Here is a 20,014-nt window from a genome sequence, read left to right on the forward strand (position 1 = left end):
GTTGCTGAATAATAACAAAAAAACTTTGAACCAAAATCACGAATTTGAAAACCCACAGCAGACTTTTTTTTAAAAATAGTCTTAGAATTTGATAATTCTTTTATTAACTTTTCCAATTCAAAGATGAAAATTCGACATTTAAAAAAAAATTAGCAAATAGTTAATCTTCACCTCAGTCCATCAAATTTTACCAAATAACCATTACTATCTTTTTATTACTTTTTTAAAATTTTAGCAATAAAATACTATGAAATAATGTGTGTGGTAAATCTAATTAGGTATCTCTTAAATCCTGGCACATTCAGTAGAAATTCATTAAATCACTTTTGATAATTCACGAATCAAGATTCATCATTTCTCCATAATTTTTCATAAAGTCTCCAACATTCCTCGTAACTTTTACCATTTCAAATAAGAAACATAACCCCCCTCACGCCCGCCTTCCTGTTAAAACGTATCTCTATCCGTTTCCATCATAACCGTAAGTAGAATATTTTGCCTACTCTTATGCCTAAAATGGAATCTGCATGTGCACTCATGGCAGTGAGCGCATTTGAAGATCTCTATACCGTCTGTATCGCTGTATCAGACCTTTAAAAGCTGTATGTACTGGTAGGTACATTCTGAATTGTTTTCATGAAAAACTTTTTGGATCTATTTCCGAAATCTATCACAGGATTCATTATAAACCAGTTCAGGTCTAATAATTCTTCTTCGTGAGAAAAAAAGAGAATGCCTAGAGTACTGAGTCCGTCAGCCAATGCAACAGATTCCTACCTATTACAGAATTTTCACCGAAGCCATACACATTGGGTGAATTTTTTATTGGAATATAAACCCCAAAAAATGTAATATTTTAGTATGTTCATTGTTCAAATGCAAATCAATCGATACAGATCCTCCTCAATCGTTTCTAAACACTTCGATACAAGATATACACAATGTAATTGATAGATAGGTAGTAACATACCTTCTCATGCATAAGGCAATCACTCGTAAAACGAATGGAAAATACCCTATCAACAATACACACTTGTATTTTCGTGCATAAACATGTGTTCGGATAACGAGATTAAATATCTACAAGTAAAAGGCAAATTAAACGTGTAAAACTCGCATTTCCTCGTCAGCAGAACTGACCGGACTTCTTATACCGTTTGGAAAAAAAAAATACCTACTAAACACAAAACCCTCTCACTTTATCCGTTCTCAATAACATATAACACCTGATACTACATATGAAATTACGTAAACTGCCACATTAATAATTTTCCTTGAAGGAAACTCTCCGCGGCAATAATAATTGAACGAAGAAGTAAGGTTATTAGCATTGTCAGGACAAGCGGCAGTACATAAGGGTATCTCCACCATACTATACCGGTAATTAAAGAGTTCAAAAAAAAAAAATAAGAAGGTATAGAAACGAAGACACGAATTGAACGTAATATGTAAACTCGTGTGTTGTGTGCCTACAGAAAGATACATACGTTTTGCATATAAGAGCACAGTAAGACTCTATAGTCAGCAACGATACGCGATGTGTCTTCAACGCAGCTGATGATGACTTCAGCTGCCGCGCACACAAGCACCGGACAAGTGTTTGGTAAGTTGAAGGAGACAGGTACGTGCGCCGAGCTGATTATGGACGAATCGGGTTTTGTTTGAAATTCTCATTTTAAACGATCTCTAACTTCTCTAACGACAAATAGCCGGTTATTTAATATTTTTTTCCTTACTCCGCCGCTACTGTATAATCTCGCTCAATAGCAGCTATAGTTAAATAGCATCTAAACACGCCCGCCATCTCCGACTCGAAGCGATTGATATGTTCGTTTGATAAGACGACGTATGACGCCAAGTCGTGCGCTATCGTTATTATTACTTTCATCCGCCTTTTGTACTAGTAAGTAATACCCACCAGTAGGCTATACATTGTTTATCCACATAACAAGTGAAAGGGTTTAGCTACTTTAAATTGTATACACTCGAGTCGTTTTCAACCAGCAATGAAATAACCAGCCACTCAGCCAGCATACTAGACTTTGCATATACACCAGCCGAAAAACGCCTCAGGCCCTCAGGTCAAATTTAACGGATGAAATTTCAAATTTTTTATCGTGCGTTGTGGGTTTGTGTGTAATTACTCAACAGCAATGAATGTATAAAGCAGGGGAGTTTCTTCCTCGGGGGCACAAATTTTGGAGAATACAAAATTTCAAATTTACAAAGGTGGCTCGAAGGTTACAATAAGAAATGGTTGTTCAATAAAAATTGAGCTTTTAATATTGACTCGAAATTTCTCAAAATTAAAAGTTCCTCAACAAAAATCTCACAACACATTTTAGGAGAGAAATGCACCGCAATTTCATTTTTCCTCATTATTTATTCATAGGACCTTACGAGGGAGGTACCCAAAACTGGCAGAAACACCTTTGGATCGAACACAGAAAACTCAAAAGAGCATCCAAACTGAATATCAAAAACTGGACTACATTTCTCAATCGAGAGCAAATTTTTGAAAATTCAAAATTCAGACCATTCTCCAGGAAAGAAATCATAAAATAAGGCAGAAAACTGCAATTGGCAAGTTTTTGAATTTTCCAATTTTGGAAAAATTGTCAGAAAAGGTCAAAATGAAATTCAACGCTATAGAAAGATAGAACGAACGCATTTTAAATTTTGTAATTTTCTAACAAAACTTGGCATAAAAACATCTCGAGTTGAAACGAAAATTATTACTGCGGAAAAGCATGGGAAAAAGCTCAAGACCTGGTTAAAATCTTAAAATCTATTTTTTTTTGGCTTTATACATGAGCAGGGCAATTATTTTTATGCGCTAAAAACACCAAAAAAAACGCTTATAATATGCTGTAAAAATGTGGGAAAAAAGCATTTTTATTTGCGCTAAAAACCTGAAAAAAGCTTAAATAAGTGCCATAAAATGTGCACCATCATGGGTATCAAAATGTTTGTATTTTCAGTGCAATATCAAAAAACATAAGAAAATAGAAAGGAAACGTCAAATATATATTTTTTTTTTTCAATAAAAATTCATTGTATCATCCATCACATCACTATCATACATTTGAAGACACAAATAAAAACATGTTTTTTTTTTTTTTTTTTTTTTTAAATATCAAAAATGTCAAATTTTTTGTTTTCCCTATTTTGTTGACTGATTTTTGCCGTTTTTTTCTCAAAAAAGCTTTAACGACCTGAAAAAAAGCTCAAAATAAGCAAAATTTTGACGTTTTTTAACTAAAATAAGCGTTTTTTATTATGCATTTATACCCAAAATATGCGAAAATATGCGCCATAAAATTTCACCATTCATCTTGAAATTGCATGAAACGTGAAGAAAATTGCGATATGCGGTATCTGGTGCAGCAGGAAAAAATATGCGATATCATAAAAATAATTGCCCTATACATGAGTAAAACACGTTTCTAAAAATAATGATAGAAAATAAACGAACGTAAATATTGAGATAAAAACCAAATTGAAACTCTCTGCCTCAATTTGATCAAATTTTGATTTTTGTAAGAAAATGAAAATTGGTTCAAATTTTACCTGATTAGCTAATTTTTGAAAATTTAGGCTACCAAAAACTAGAAAATTGCATCTCACAAATAATCGATCAAAGTTTCACATTTCAAAAGTAAGCTTCATAGAAAAAAAAATAGGTATCGCAAGTTGCTGATGAGAAATTTCATGGTATGGTACACGATTTTCTTCTCTTTGTTATTTCGTAGGATCCTTCGATCTTTTGAAAAACGATACTTTCGATAAACCGATCTTTTGGTTTTTAATGTCTAGATCATGAAAAGTGACGGTCTTTCATTTGTCTTCGTTTTGTTCGAAAAAAAAGGTTCGAATGACATTATTTCGATATTGTTGATCGATCGATTTTTAATTTTAATTATAAGAAATCATCTATAAAATGAAATCAGTTGTCCGCATTTCAGCAGTAAAAAAAATGTTCATCGTTATAAAAAATTAAAAATTAAAAAAAAACTTTTTTCTCTCAATAAAAAAAAAACACTTATTTGGTTCGAGAATAAATTCATTCGACTCATTCTCTATTTATCTTCTTGAAATGAGGGTTTTTTTTAAATTGTTGAGATCTTGTGTAACATAAACCCCTTCAATATTGAGTCAAGTCAAGGCAACAAGTGAAAATAACCGGTTTTTGTTGCTCTAAATGAATATTACTACCAAGTGCCTACATATAAAAACGTCACTAATTTTTGAAAATATGATAATACATTTTCTGCTGTACCAAAAATACGCTCTCATTTTTAAAAATTTGATTTTCATTCAGTTCCAGTGTTTAAAACACCATCTTAGTGTAAGAAAAACAAAAAAAATTGAATTTCAGACCATAAAATTATACTTTAACAAGCAAGTTATAATGTGATTTCGCATGTTTTGAAAATGAAAACGATTCAAATATGCCTACCTAGATTCGAAGTGAGCAAGTTCACCGACACACGAGTACATATACATATAAAATGGATTCAATCAGTTTTCTTAAATTTTCCATCGTTTCAACGAGTGATTACCTTAAACGACACCCTGTACAAGGGCAAGTCTGGCCTTCTTTCTTCTCCTTCAAAAAAAAAAAAAAACTCACACAAACATACTACAAAACCACCTCTCATTTTAGAAATGGATTTTCTCACTTATTTCTTCACTGGTGAAAATGTACAAATAAAGCCATGCGCCAGGTATCAAAGCAGTTGGACATTCTTTAGCATATTTTATTCAACGGCGGCAGCATTTTTTTAGTCTTCTCAAACACTAGAACAACTCGACAAATAAGTCCTTCGCTGCGAGAATGACGTTGTCATTAATCGAGCAATTATCACCTTCATACCATCGATCACGTACATAGAAATTCCACTCGTTACTGACATCTAATGAACTAATTAATTTTCACATGACGGATTAATCAATAAGTTCAAACAAACCATCGCACTGTATACATTATTTATCTTCATAGAATAAACCTAACCTATACTAGTGTTGTTGTATCTCTACATACACAAAAGCTCAATCGGTAAAATTTTCACGATGAAGGATTCGCAGTCTATATGTATAATCTACATACTCTCGTATTTTCGTATCAAGTATAATATGACGTACACATAAGAGTCTATCATATTGTACTAGTAGGCCTAGGTACGTCTATGTAAGTACTTTCAGCATCGTTTAATAAACTCATCCGAAAAAACACCCGTTTAAATGTTTTTATAGTTCTCCACAAAGCGATAAATTTTACGCGTAAATTCGCGTTATGTATGTAAAGATACACACATCAACCAAACATAAATAATGTAATTACTTACACCCTGCGCGTCCCGATGATTAAAGTTCCATTCAGCCAGCAGATCATTCGCATCGAACATTTCACAGAATACGAACATAAAACGCAGACAAACATAAAAAAAAAGCAAAAAGTGATTAATTGGCTGGTTTTTACAGTTACTAGTAGCAATTAACACATTGTAAAACTACTCGTATGAATGAATAACTACTAATTAGCTTTTTATAAAGTACTTAATAATATCTGGGACGAAAAATAATGTAAATGTAAACGTTTCTTAGGTAAAACATCGTTATAATAATTATCCGACGTGAATAGGCAGTACGAGGCTACGAGTATATGTTTTCGAGCAACAAATCTTCTTACATACAGGTACACCTTTAGGTGTATTCTTTGTATTAACGTAACGTATCTAACGCAACCGTAGGTACATAAAGTGTGTGCAGTGTGCATGATACGTACATCGGAAATAACTCATTTCTGACTTTTTTGTCATCAATGTACCATGTAGGTAGGTGTAGATGTTGCGTGTTGGTGAATACAATGTATTGAAAGGAAAAAAAATTCACGTGAGAGAAATAACCTGTAAACTAAAATCATTTCGAGAGTAGAAAGCGTTGAAAGAAGTCAAAATTATTGAAAAAATAGGAACATCCAACAGATCTGCCAATTTTACATCCGAAATTTCATTCTGTTGGATCGATATGGCCGTAAAAAATTCCAATAAGTAGTTTTTATGCTTGAAGGACAGAAATGAATTTAAATCCACACATGAAACTGCAACCGCACATAACATTCTATTCATTACACATCGGATATTTTTGTAGAGAGCTTTAAAAATGAAGCAAAACTGACACCAGCCTGTCAAAATCCGAGCATATAGTTTCAAATTTTTGAAACGTGTAGTTGTTGAGAAGGGGTTAAAAAATCAAAACATCAAAAAAGCTAAATACCTACTAACGGTTTTCTTTATTTTTTTTTGAAGGGAGGGGGAGGGAGGAGACAGAGTGGTCGGTCAACTGAAAATTTGCCGATTGATATGAGAAAAAAATATCAATTTCTCCGCCCCCAAACAAAGAAAAATGAGAAAACAATTTTGACAATTGAATTTTGACTCATGAAAAATTTTCGTTTTCTGTTTTCAATTTTTGGATAATATCTCAAATATGAATTTTTTTTATTACAAAAACGAGAACAAAAAAATTCGAAAATTCACATTTTGATAGGTGAAATAATGTGTTTTTACATGAGGAGTTTGATTTTTTTCTTGCCTTTCAAATTTTAGAATTTGATTTATGGTTTTTTTTTAGAAATTCCAACTTTGAAAAATTGTTTACTCGCCTACTAATTTAATTGCTATCTGAAGTCGATTTTTCTACAAATTTGACATTTTTTAAAAAGCTAGTTACATAGAACAGATATTTTTCAGGTGCAGAAATTCGGAAACAGAAAAGGCATATAGTATTTAGCTCGAGCGAAGCGAGGACAAAAGCACCAAAAAAGTCAGAAAATAAACATTTTTTTTTATCGAGTCTAACAATTTTCAAAATTGTTGACATCGTCGAAATTTACTGATTATTACAAAATTTGCGAGCTTTACCAAAATTAATCGACTTCTTAAAAATTTCAAACTTTGGAGAGAAGGGAGCAGGTCCACCTCCTCCTTAGTTTCGTCTCTGCAAAAAGCCCATCTATAGAACACCATTTTGAAATAATTTCAGTCACATGTTAGATTTATCGAGACAATATCCAAAAACGTTTGCAAATCCTAACTCAGGACATCCTCTTGATTCATCAACGGGGCACAGTGGTCCGAAATGAAGAAGTAGCGGCCAAAAATCAAATTTTAAAGCAAAATCCACAAAATTTCGGATATGGGGGTTTTTTTGGTCGCTGAAGTCGATTTTGGCATTTATTTTACCCCTAACCTCAAAACGAACCCTCAAAGGAGGGAGAGGGTGGTCCAAAACATGAAATTTTGAAAAATTCGTGAGGGTATCGAAATATGTTTTTTTTTGGGTCACTAAAGTCAATTTTAGTATTCACATTCCTGTAGTAATTTTTTACTTGAAAATGTTTTTAAAAAAATAAGAAAAACAGCATTTATGCAACTTTACATAGCAATTTTTTCAAATGGGGCAGGTTGGGGCAGCCAATTTTTCAGGGATGTTTTTCTTCACATGCCATAGTACCCCAGGGATGTGATATTTCACCTTGAGTCAGCTTGGTTTTTTTTTAAAAAAAACTTTTACCTTGAAAATAGCAAAAAAAATGAGTTTTTTTGTGACGAGCATGCTAGAAACCAAAATATTTTTGAAAAAATGGAATCAACGATTTTTATACTCAAAAATGTCCATATTTTGATATAAACCCATAAAGTTTTGAAAAAAATTAAAATTGACATGCTTTACAGCATTTTGAAGTTAGCAGTTTTTTTTGACTATTTTGAGGTACTTCAATTCATTCATTTCTGTAGGCAAGCAAAATAATGGAAAAGTGTTTGAAATCACAGAAAGGGACGTGGAATATAATGTAGAAAACTGCTACATATTCGTAATCAACTTTTGAGACTTGTTCAATCTGAGGATTTTTTGAATTTTGGCCGCTACTTCTTCATTTCGGACCACTGTGCGGGGCTAGGAGGATATTCTTTCTCCAAAAAATCTAAAAACTCGCTTTGAAATTCCTCAAAAAATGACGAAAAATGCTCTACAAAAAGTTAAAAAATTCTAGGAGCTGTTTTACAGGAAAAATTTTCGAAAAAATGGCACCAGTTCTGCAAGCTTCATGAAAAAAAAAATAAAAAACTTTACAAACACAGCACACAATTCTAAGATTGAATGAAATATTCCCTAAAATTTGAAAAATTTCCCCAAAACGAGAAAAATACCTTAAATAATACTCACCTATGCTTTTTCTCGCTGCTATCAGTAAAAAAAATGCGGAAAAATGCTTCATCAAACTGGACTTAGGTAGGTACTACAACTAAAAATTTTGTGAATCGTGGAGGTAAATTTGCGAAAAATTCCCTATACTCTTCCCCCCTTCTCTCCTTCCGAGGGTATGGAGCCATAACTTTCTCAAAAACATATAAATGTCAAAATTCTTTCATTTAAAAAACAAAATTTAAAAAAAAAATTGAAATCCCAAATCAGACATTTTTATTTATATATTTTTTAGGCTATCTACTTTTGAGAATTTTCGAAAATTTCAATAGATTAACCAATAACCACTCGCCCAAGATTTTGCAAAACATCACTCATTGTTTTTTATGTTTTATTTTGTTCTGGATTTTTCCTAAAATAATAAGACACAGAATGTATTAACCGAATACAGCATCATCAAAAGATTTCAATCAATTTGATGAATTCTTGAGACCTTTTCACTTGATTTTTCTATTTTTAAAACTCCAATCAACCTACTAACCCTTGAAATTTTATTCTTGAGATGTAAAAATAACTGAGCCTGAACGAAGCGAGGCCAGCAGCTCTTGAAAATTATAGTTAAGAAAAAAGACTATAGGGTATTTTTGATGTGAGAGACCTTCTATCCTAAAATAGATGAAATTTTGTTTGAATGGTTTCATGTCAGATGGTTGGAATTTTTTAAACAGGCTAAAATTAGAAATTTCAGCTCTCTTCTGAAATTTGCAGCATGTAACGAGTAGAGAGCCACGATAGAGGAGAGGTGTTTGATTGAGAGAAAATTCGTTTGAAAAATTACGATGATTGAAGTTCTACTTCACAAATCATGATTCGACTTATACATACTGACTTAATTAAATATCTATACGTTCGACCTATAAACTGGTATAATTAAGTGCTTTAATTAAAGCCCACGTCCGTTGAAAAATTCAATAACAAACGGTAATTATCATATAACAACATAATTGCGCGCGACTTTTGTATCATATTTGATTTAGAAGTCACTTTTTTTCTGTCTCTCTGTCTCTTTCTTATTGCATGCAACTTAATATCCTTAAAGCATAAAATCGACGCAATATTAGGTACCTATTATTAATTTGTCCATTATTTAAGCCTACAGCGGCGCCTACAACGTTGAAAATCTTCCAACAAACTAGTATCACATCATACACCTAGGCAACGAATTATATTTAAACCATAATTAAAACTCCCAAAACACCGAATAAAATTACTGGTAACGAGATTTTAATGAACATATCAAATAGTAATTTCAAATCCGGCGCTAACCACGTAACCACGTAAGCACATACCTATACGGGTAGTTCGAATGAAGAAAAAAACAACAACATCGTATTAACGAGCTTATTAAAATTGTAACATTGTTAGTAAATAACATGTCATAACTGATCGCCAAAACGTGTTTTAGGTGTATTATTCTGGATGGTGAAAAAAATAGAAAATTTTATCGCATCAGCAATCAAGGCAAACGTTTCGTACTATAATTTTCTTTTCATTCTGCAAGGTTAGCGCGAATCGTATAGGCTGTCTGATGTAGATAGCATCGCATCAGGAAACATAGGTAGGTATTACGAGCAAAAATAAAGCTATACAAATTCAAAATCATTGCTGTAATTGGAACGCGGATATTTTCCCATTCTTCGCTATTTTTTATTTAAAATTACCCTCTTCGATCCGATTTTTTATTATCTTAACGTTAAAATCTCTCGCTTTTAGACTCGACTAAAAACCCTCTGGAACAAAATCTATACCTATACCTACCCATGTAAATTACAGACGACGCCGATACTAATAAAATCTTTTGGAACATTATTGGATTCGTATTACACCTGCATCTATTCATCTATATAGGTACCTATACTTCTATAGGCGAATCTTGACGAGACGTATCACTATTCCAAAGAAGAATAGGCATCTTCGATATACGAATAATTAAATTTTAATTCGTACTGTTGGAGCACACACAAAAACCCCCCAAACGAAAACTGCCCGAAGCTGCGAGATTTTTCCTAAAACTAAATCCATAATTACCGCAATAATAATCGATATTTAATAATTTTATTGCTTTAGAACGCGCGCAAAGCCTTTAATAAAACTCGCACACAGACGATATTGAGATACAAAATTAACTCATTCTGATTGGTATCTGACCGAGATATTTTTTTGGTGCAACTTACCTAATGCGTAATTATCATCTTTAGGCGGGTTAAAAATTTGGTGTTGATGGAGCTAATCGGTAATACATGTATAATGGATCAGATTGTGAAGAAAGGATGATGAAAGAAAGACAGGAGGGGCGACGAAGAAAAGAAAAAGAAGCTAATAATATTCAGTCTTATCTGGTGGTCAGAATCGAACAACAGTCTTCATTTGCCTCGAAGCAAGTAGCTACTTCTCTACCAACTTCACTTTTCTCCTTCGTATCATTTAATGTTAATTACAGGTATACCGCGTGGTAATCGTCGAGACAAATGCGTAAAGCTTAGCTTCTGGATATGCTTTATTACGCGTTATCAGATAATAGTAATTTTCCAAATAAAAATCCCGCAGACTCGAGATAGCGCGCAGAACTCGTGTATGTGTGCTGGGTACTTACTCTATGTAGTATGGAACCGGGCGTAAATACGATTTGCTCTTTGATGCGTTTAAAATATTCAAAATTATTGCCGCCTAGACTTATTTATCGGTGGTAATGGTGAATAAATTAATATGGTAAAATACTTAAAGTTTAGCTACGGGTAAAGAGCTGTATATGTACTCTAAGAACTGTGCCCAGCTTCGCGGACATTTTCGAGTGTAAAAACCTGATCTTACGGTTTTTATTTTCTATCGGCTACACATCGATCTGCTTTCTTCATCGTCGATGTGGTTGCTTATTGCCCCTGGTTTTACAATGTTTCGTTTCAGGCTTTAAAAACAGGAAATTAATTGAAAAATCGCGAGAAAAGTGATGGCACGGTGGAGAAGTTTATCGAAAATGATCGAAAGATAAGAAAAAGATACACTTTAGACATTCTTTCGTGTTCGGAAATATACGCTCAACATTAGTGGTTTAATTCACTACACTGAACGGGAAGGAAGTGATTGATACTAACCCTAAATCATCAGAAAGGTAAATACTGTTCGAAAAATGTGTATTTTTACTACAGAAGGGGAAACAAAAACAAAAATGAACAAATTTTTGGACTCTTATTGACTTATGAGCTCATTCCCAGCGTCCCTCTTAGTTTTGTGTTAGTCTTTCGCGAATTTCAGAATACTTATAGATGAGATACTTCATTTCGTTTTAAAGAAAAATTCATAGAAAAGACTCTCGTAAAATTCAGCTTTCTTCCAACGATCAACTTTCGAAAAAAATGAAAACATTTTTCCTACGCCCCTCGAGGCTGAAAAACGTATATGTGACGCCCTCACCTCACATATACGTTTTTCAGCCTCGAGGGGCGTTGGAAAAATGTTTTCATTTTTTTCAAAAGTTAATCGTTGGAAGAAAGCTGAATTTTACGAGAGTCTTTTCTAAGTAAATACTTTGAAGCGTTATTTTCTACAACTTGGTAAATTTTTAAGAATTCTTTGGCTCATGAATCTCGAAGTTTTTATTTCGTTGAAGTAAGAAACCTGAAATTCGGCTTACATATGTGAGGGCGCATACGAAAAGGGACCATACGACCAAAAAAAAAAAAGTTCTCTGAAATTGTTCTATGAACACTTTAAAGAGTTTCTACAACAATTTCAGGGAACTTTTTTTTTTTTTTCTGGTCGTATGGTCCCTTTTCGTATGCGCCCTCACATATGTAAGCCGAATTTCAGGTTTCTTACTTCAACGAAATAAAAACTTCGAGATTCATGAGCCAAAGAATTCTTAAAAATTTACCAAGTTGTAGAAAATAACGCTTCAAAGTATTTACTTCGTTTTTAGAAAAATTGTAGAATAATTATACGAATCCGAACTGGCAGAAAATGATTTTGGAAAATGGGCCACTAATCGTGTTCTTAGTTAAGTACGTGCTAACGTTAATCTGAATCAAACCGTTTTTAGAAAACTTTTGAAAATATAGAATTTCCAAAACATAGCTGAAAACTCCAGAATGGCTTGAAATCACCTTCAACTTTCAAAAATCTGCTGGAGGCTCCAGAATTGCTAAAAAATGGTTTAAAATTGGTTGAAATCACATGAGTCTAGTGAAAAATTAGTATAGGTGATACGTACCTCTACGTACTTACCTAAATTACATTCAAAATACGTAGTGTCACAAATAAATTTTTTTTTGATTAATAGGGTCGATTCTTTAGCATTCGATATATCGTGGGTAGAATTAGAACATTTCATCACAAAATGTTCCAATTTTCATGTTGCTCATTCACATATACTCGTATACCAATAAATAAGTTGTATCTATAACGTACTAATAATCCAAAAGACAAATTTTCAAAAATTGAATAAGAAATGATGACACAATAAACTAAGGTTGGTTTTGCTCGCTTCGAAAAAAATTGATAAAACTCCCAAAATGAGTGCATGCCTTCATTTTTGGATAAAAATTCGAGGTTCGAGCAAAACGTTAAAATTTGAAGTAGCAGTTCTCTTAAAGAAATTATTTTTTCCAAATTTACTACCGAAACAGAAACTTTATTATAAAAACAACTACAACACCTGAGTTTTTAAAAAGGAATCATTATAATACTTATCGTGAAAGATTGTGTGAAAAAATGCAAAGAATCTTGAAAACATTCAAATTATAACATCAAAATGGTATGAATTGTGAAATAGTCAAGAAATTAAAATTTAACTTTCCTTAAAAAATCTAATGACATAAAGTATGATAAATATTTTTTCAGCATTTTCAGAAAATTGATAAAACTGCCAAAAAATAATTTAAATTGAAAAACCTGATGAAAAATAAAAATGTCATAAAACACTACTTTACTGCAATAATTCCATGAAATAAACGAAAAATTAGCTAAATTTGCGTCACTTTAGAAAAAATTTTACTTTAAAATTTGGGATAAAAGATTACGTAAGTTCTACAAGATTATACTGGGTCAGTTTTAAATGTTGTGAAAATTGAATAAATTTTGTTGGATAAAAATTGAGGAAGAATACTACTCTCTAAATTTGAAACAGTGAAATTTCACTGTTTCAAATTTAGAGAGTAAATGCATGATTATGCACTCAAGATTCATTAAAATTTTCTAAAATTTTGAATTCATTTTGAAAAAAAAGTTACTCCACCTCCTCAAACTCAAGTGTGAGAAATTCTTGTATCAAAATTCCTACGCCTAGCAGAGAATTTTTCATTTTTAAAGATTCTTCCATTTTTTGTAGAAGTTTCTTTTGTATAAGAAGGATTTTTTAACATCCAAAACATAAAATTTTTTATGATTTTCAAAAACTGCATTTAGATATTCAAAACACGTTTTCAATGTTGGATTTATATTTTTTATCTATCACTTGGAAATGATTTCCAAAAACACCTAAAGTTTTCTAAACCAATGCTTCTCAATGAAGAACATCATTTCGCAAGCCTTAAAAAATTCTTTCAAAAGATCGTAAGTAATTCGATTCTCGAAATAATTTTTTGCAAAAAATTTATCCCCAATGCACATAAACTTGATGTAATAATATTTTTGATTCACCGTTTGAATATTCTCTTACAAATTGAGAAACTCTTTTTGAGGCAACTTGTTTATTACTTGGCCCTCTTTTATGAAATTTTTGAAAATCATTTGATGAATTATCAGAGTCGATACGAACCTTATTTTAATCATCTCACTCATTTTTATTTCTATGTCCACTATTTCGTAAATTTAATGAACTCATATTATTACTCACGGTAGCTGGATCCTTTAATTTGCGAATGAAATCAGTAGTTTGCATGAACCAATCGGAATCATCAGGAGAAAAATCCATGAAACAAAACAGAAAAAATAACATTCACATTAGTTGGGTATATCTATATTATACTCGTAGGTAATTAATATATCAATTGTTGAAAAGTTGTTCAAAGCAAAATAAAAGATAAGTATACCTAAAAGTGACACGAGCAAATTATTTTCACATTTCAAACTAAAAATCAGTAACGTACAAAAAAACCTAACCAAAAAGTGTAAAGGCATCACTATTCCTCCCCACTTCGCCCATCTTTTTACAATGTAAACGCAATTTGGCCAGTAAATCTACAACATAAAGGTATGTACCTAACCTCCATACAATCTCAAAGAGTACATCCAAATTCCGAAATTACAAAGCCACGGCGGCCGATCATTTTAAAAAGCCATCAAACACTATTCACCACAGCTCGTATATCGTACACAGCTAAGCGTAAAATAATTGCTGTAATAATTCGAGGGTAAAAAGTACTCTGGTATACGTATAGACAAGAATAGACTACTCGGGTAATTTACGTTAGGTACACAGTTCATACGACAAAACATCCATGTACCGCAGATCACCTACACGGTTCAATTTTATTAAAATCTCCAACGAATAGATTCCGCTTTAAAAGTTTGATTACCGGCGTGAGCCGCTTTCACAATATGATTATCCTTGCCATTAATATAAATCACTATCGACGAATGATTTAACGCCGCCGCCGCGCGTGTATACTACAATTATGAGCCGGCACACAAATAAAAATGGACAGTTGGCTGCCGTGATGAATATACCATAAACACCGACATTATCTACACCATAAATGACTCAATGATAAACCGACAATGGCACGATCCTCGTACACAGACGCTTTAATTTATACACAGCGACGTGGTGCTCAGGCATGATTGGTAGCCTAGCGTTCATTTTTTTTCTACGAGCATTTTTCTTCTCCTTTTTTTTTTCGTGTAACCTCGTAAAACCGTTACCATAAGACATCTTGCTCTTGATATATAATGCTACCGTATTCCGATGATAACACATACCTAAGTACCTCATGATGAAGATGATAAAGATAAGCAACGCGGCTGCTGTGTCGTGGAGTTTCGCGAGCAAAATTTCTTACAGCGTGGAAGAATTTACTGTACTTATCTGTGAGATTAGGTTATCTAATAAATAAAATTTCACTATGATGAGTCAAAAGAGCACACGAGAACCTCATTTGCCCACTGATATTACAAAATTCAATGTCCTTCTCCACCTCCTCTCAAAAAAGGGCGAAAAAATTGTGAATTTTTACGCTTCAATTTTTTTCTCAAATCTGCACCCTTACAAGCAGAAAAATCTTTGAACCGGATGAAGCTGAATCGAAAGAGAATGCATAAATAATCACAGCCAAAATTTCAAGTTTGATTTTTGACGAAATTTTAAAAATCAAGTTTGAGCCAAAAATACAAAAAAATCAAAATTTTGCCAAAATTGAAATAAAAATCTGAAACTTACTCACTATACTATGTGTCCTATTTTTGACCTCTCGAATCGATTGGAAACGGTTTCGAACAGTTTTGAGTAGCTCAGGAGCTCCCATAGATTTTTTAAAAGGTGAAATTTCAACAACATTCTACCCAATAAACTTTTGAAAGTTTCCAAGAAAATGCCATCAAGTTTTTAAAGTCTGCTGGAGGCGTCAAAACTGTTCGAAACCACCTCAAATCGATTTGGCTGGTCGAATTTTTTTCCTCAATTTTGACCCATAGATTTTCAAAAATTCACCCAACAATCAAAAAATTCACTTGAACGCCAACAATTTTAACTGGTAGGTAATGTATTTCTACATGCTTTTCCAATTCAGCTTTATTCGATTCAGAAATTTTTCTGCTAATTGGGATACCTCTCTTGTTAGCATAAAATGGTGTCTTGAATTTACAATGAATTTGAATCAGCGGAAATGGGCTTTAAAAAATTATGCTCAAATCAAGTGAAAAGGTCACGAGAACGATTAATCTAAGTTTAATGTAAAATCATAATTTCATATGAGCCACTTGAAAGTTTGTCCCCGAAAAAGGGAGGGGGTTACCCCATCAATTCAAACGCTAATATTGCAATGTCAAACAAATTTTCAAGCTCTGCAGTTTGCGGGGGTGTCTAACAAAATTTCTCCGAAGAAATGCAGTACTTTTACAGTACCTTTTGCATTGCCTTATTTTTTTTATCCAGCTTACACCAACCCCCCCCCCCCGAGAAAAAAAAATATTTTTGAACCGGTTGGAATTTGTCGATAAAATTTTTACAAGTATTAATTTAACAAGTGTTGCCATCTTTTGAGGTACAAAACGAACATTTTTTTTTCTAATTTTCACCAATTAATTCATTTTGAGGTTTTAAAAAAATTTCAAATCAATGATTCTGAGAAAAAATACAGTACTTTTCAGGCAAAATACAGTACTTTGCAGTACTTGCAATACCAAGGATTTCAATGCAGTACTTTTACAGTACTTGCAGTACCTGCAGTACCTGTTAGACACCCTGAATCCTCTTTTTAATTAATTTTAAAAATACAGATTAACAATTTCTATAAAATTCTTTCCAAAAAAATAACCTCATTTTCCTCTTGAATGTATCCTCATGGGTTACTTTAATTTAATTCATATCAATGTTAGAAAGTGAAAGAAAAAAAATGAAAGAAATTTTAATAAGCTTCTTCAGCGATGGTTATTCTGTAAAACGAAACATTTCTGATAGTATTAAGTTCACTCCCAAACGGAAAGGAAATGAGAAGGGGGGAATTGTCCTATATGAGCTGGTTACACTCAACACCTCTTTTAGCATAATATTATGATTTGCTGTATTAAAGTGACATTGGCAATTCACACGCCTTTCGCAAATACATACATGCAATTTTTTCTATCACTTTGCGAAATGACAAGTAAAAGCGAAATTATACCTACTTTTTAAATTGATAAAATTCGCAGCTATTTCCGATATTAGCCCGTACAAGTTTTACAATCACGACAATAAAACGAAGGGGGAAAAAAGGTCGGTAAAAGGAGAGAGAAGTTCACTTTAGCGATGAATCTAGAAAGAAACTTGAAAGGTAAATTTGACGTAAAAAACATAGTGTTGTAATGAGAGCATTCTCGTGTTTGCAGATATCGTTATTATCTTGTAAAACAGACAAATGCGGTATAGTTGTACACAATTAACTAGTGGCAAAATTGCTACTTGGATCGCCGACATTACAAAGTACTGCATCATTCAAACAAATTGCCTGCGGACTACGAAAACCCCATGCTGTTTCGTGGCGTACGTTTTCATGTTCGTATGCATATGTGTGCGTGAGTTTCTGTACACCGAAGTGACCATACGTAGCGGCTTTTTCACTTAAAATCTGCGGTAGTCGAAGCACGACGTGTTTTAATTGGATATAAGCGTATGAAATTTAGACTCGATGCAGCTATGGTAAAAATGTTGACGGGGGTACCGCTGACTGACTTTTTTGTTGGCGTGTTGTTTTTTTTTTTCGCCCGAGCCGGATGAATAAAATTCTAACGAATTTATGCGCGCGAATTATGATAGGTGCGCATATGGAAAAGCGTCGAGTGATTTATTTGACCTCTTGGTGATAATTTATTAGCCCGATATGAAAATTTATTTACATCTGTATGAGGTGTTGCTTTTTCAAATACCTGTGTTAAGTGATATCTTATGTGTTTACCCGAATAAATTAAGAAATTACTCGCGTAATAGTGAATTGATGGCTGGGATAAGTTTATGGAAGATATACGTGACGGATGAAACGGGTCGGTCTGACTGACCTCATCGAGTGAAAAAAAAAAGATGAAAAATCATGCAGAGGTTCCACCAATCCACCACTGATTAATTTCATTCTCTGAGCTACTCCAACTTCTTATAATGTATATTTGGCGCTAAATATACCGATAACTCGTTAATTTAGTGAATCCAAAATTAGCGACGCGTGGGGTGATGAGAGTTGGAAAACAGTTGAGACGTGATGTCGAAAGAATGTGATGGTTGTTATACGTAATATTTCAGATTCTTCAACAGAACCTTTATTTCAACGAAGATTTCTTATTCTAATCCAAGTACTTACTTCTAATCTGTTTGCTTCAAAGGTCCGCAAAAATATGACTTTTGTTCAATTTTGTAAAATAATTTAGGAAATGTAAAAAAAAAATGTTTTTCATTAATATTTGAATATATCTAATCTCTTGAAAATACATCATTTTACCAAAAAAATGATGACCAAATGAGATTTTTCATTTCTTTCTCATTATTCGGAGACACCGAAAGATGTGCATAAAATGACAAAAAACCGATTTTGAGGTGATCCTGAGAAAGTAGGAAAAGGTGAAAAATCAATACTTCGATAATTTGCATACGTGGAAACAATTGTTTTCAGAATATTGCAGACGATGAAACATGAGTGCGATTTTTCGCTATTTTTTGGAAGAAATTCGAAAAAAAATCGTCTGTATTACGTACCTATTTCCGTACCATTATTCATGGCAAATTTTTTGCACGTCATATGGATAATGGTCAATGACGTAGGCAAGAAGGGCGAAGGGGGTAATTGCCCTTCAAGCGAACAACAATTAAATTAAAGTAATTCAAAAATGATTAACCAACGTTTTCAGAAAATTTTTGCACGAATTAACATTAAGTAGATAGGTTTAGGTACCTAGCGGTAGATACATAATTTTTATTCAAGCAGTAATTTTCAAGTTTTGTTTTAATAAAATAATTTTGAGATTTGAAGGATTTTTAAAGATTATCTCAAATTATATGCCTGAAATATCTTATTTCTCCTTATTGGAAAAATCCTAGGTGTACCATTGATGTAAACAGGTTCAAGTGAAGACTTCAAAATATTCATAGTGTTCTGATGAAGTTTTTTCACAACTTTTTTTAAACGCCGATTCTCTTTCAATTTTTCAACAAAAAAAAAACACCGCACCTCAGTAGTCCTGGCTTTAATTTATAAAAAATAAACAAACAAGTTTGAATCAACCTTGCCAGGGAATCTATCCCTGTCACTCAGTTACCTATTTTACGCATTTTTTCTCATGGACATGGAAACTCATACGATATTTCCAGATAACATTTCATTAGCCTACACAAAAAATTAGAGATCTACAGGGAATTGAATTCCCCCTCCCAAAAGCAAAAACTGTATGAATTGAAAACATAAAATGTTGAAAAAAATATTTTTGGTCACATTTGGAATTATTATAGGTAATCAGTTAATCATACTTAAAGGCTCAATTCAGACATTAATAAAGATAATAGTATTTTTTAGGCGCAAGCTTTTTAAAAAAATTCCTCAAAACATCTTGAAATATTTGGGGGGGACGGATGTGTAATTTTTCCACGCCAGCTACATACAGAAACCTCCATCTGTCATATTCTTCCTACTTGGGCGCTTCGAACGAGTAAAAAAAATGTATTTTTGATATTTTGCAATATTTTTTGAAAAAAATAGGTCCCCGGAAAATACTCACTATTTCTCCAGTCACTTCAAAATGAGGCTTTTAAACGTGATTGTAATTCAAACGTGGTAAAAAAATAAGGTAATAACAGGTCATTCAATTTCATCATCACTTTATGCAATTTTTCGATAATGTTGGAAAATTTTAAAAAAATCACATGGATTTCAACGAAAATTGGCGAAGAAGTTTTCTTTGAGTGGAAGACTACCCAGAAAAATTTAAAGTCCTCTATTCACACAGGGAGCTAAGTCAGGAGTCTACACTGAAAAAAATGATTTTTGAAATCATGTACTCATCACCTGAATTAAAGCAATGAGTACTGTACAAAGCGGTATATTGCGCTGTCATGTAATGGTCCAAGTTACTT

At 32.8% G+C, this 20,014-nt stretch overlaps 1 protein-coding gene across 2 annotated transcripts in view; it reads right to left on the reverse strand.

The window, feature by feature from the left end:
• Positions 1-706: 706 nt before the first annotated feature.
• Positions 707-20,014, reverse strand: part of sowah (sosondowah) — an 86,695-nt gene continuing 67,387 nt past the window's right edge. For both annotated transcript variants that reach the window (XM_065358021.1, XM_065358018.1), the window contains 2 exons: positions 14,102-14,113; positions 707-5,351 (listed from right to left, as the gene is read on the reverse strand). In XM_065358021.1, the coding sequence (XP_065214093.1) occupies positions 5,295-5,351; positions 14,102-14,113 (69 nt within the window). In that variant the 3' untranslated portion in view covers positions 707-5,294. The remainder of the gene's footprint in view (positions 5,352-14,101; positions 14,114-20,014) is intronic.

Source organism: Planococcus citri, chromosome 3 (genome assembly GCF_950023065.1).
Source record: "Planococcus citri chromosome 3, ihPlaCitr1.1, whole genome shotgun sequence".
Taxonomy (NCBI): domain Eukaryota; kingdom Metazoa; phylum Arthropoda; class Insecta; order Hemiptera; family Pseudococcidae; genus Planococcus; species Planococcus citri.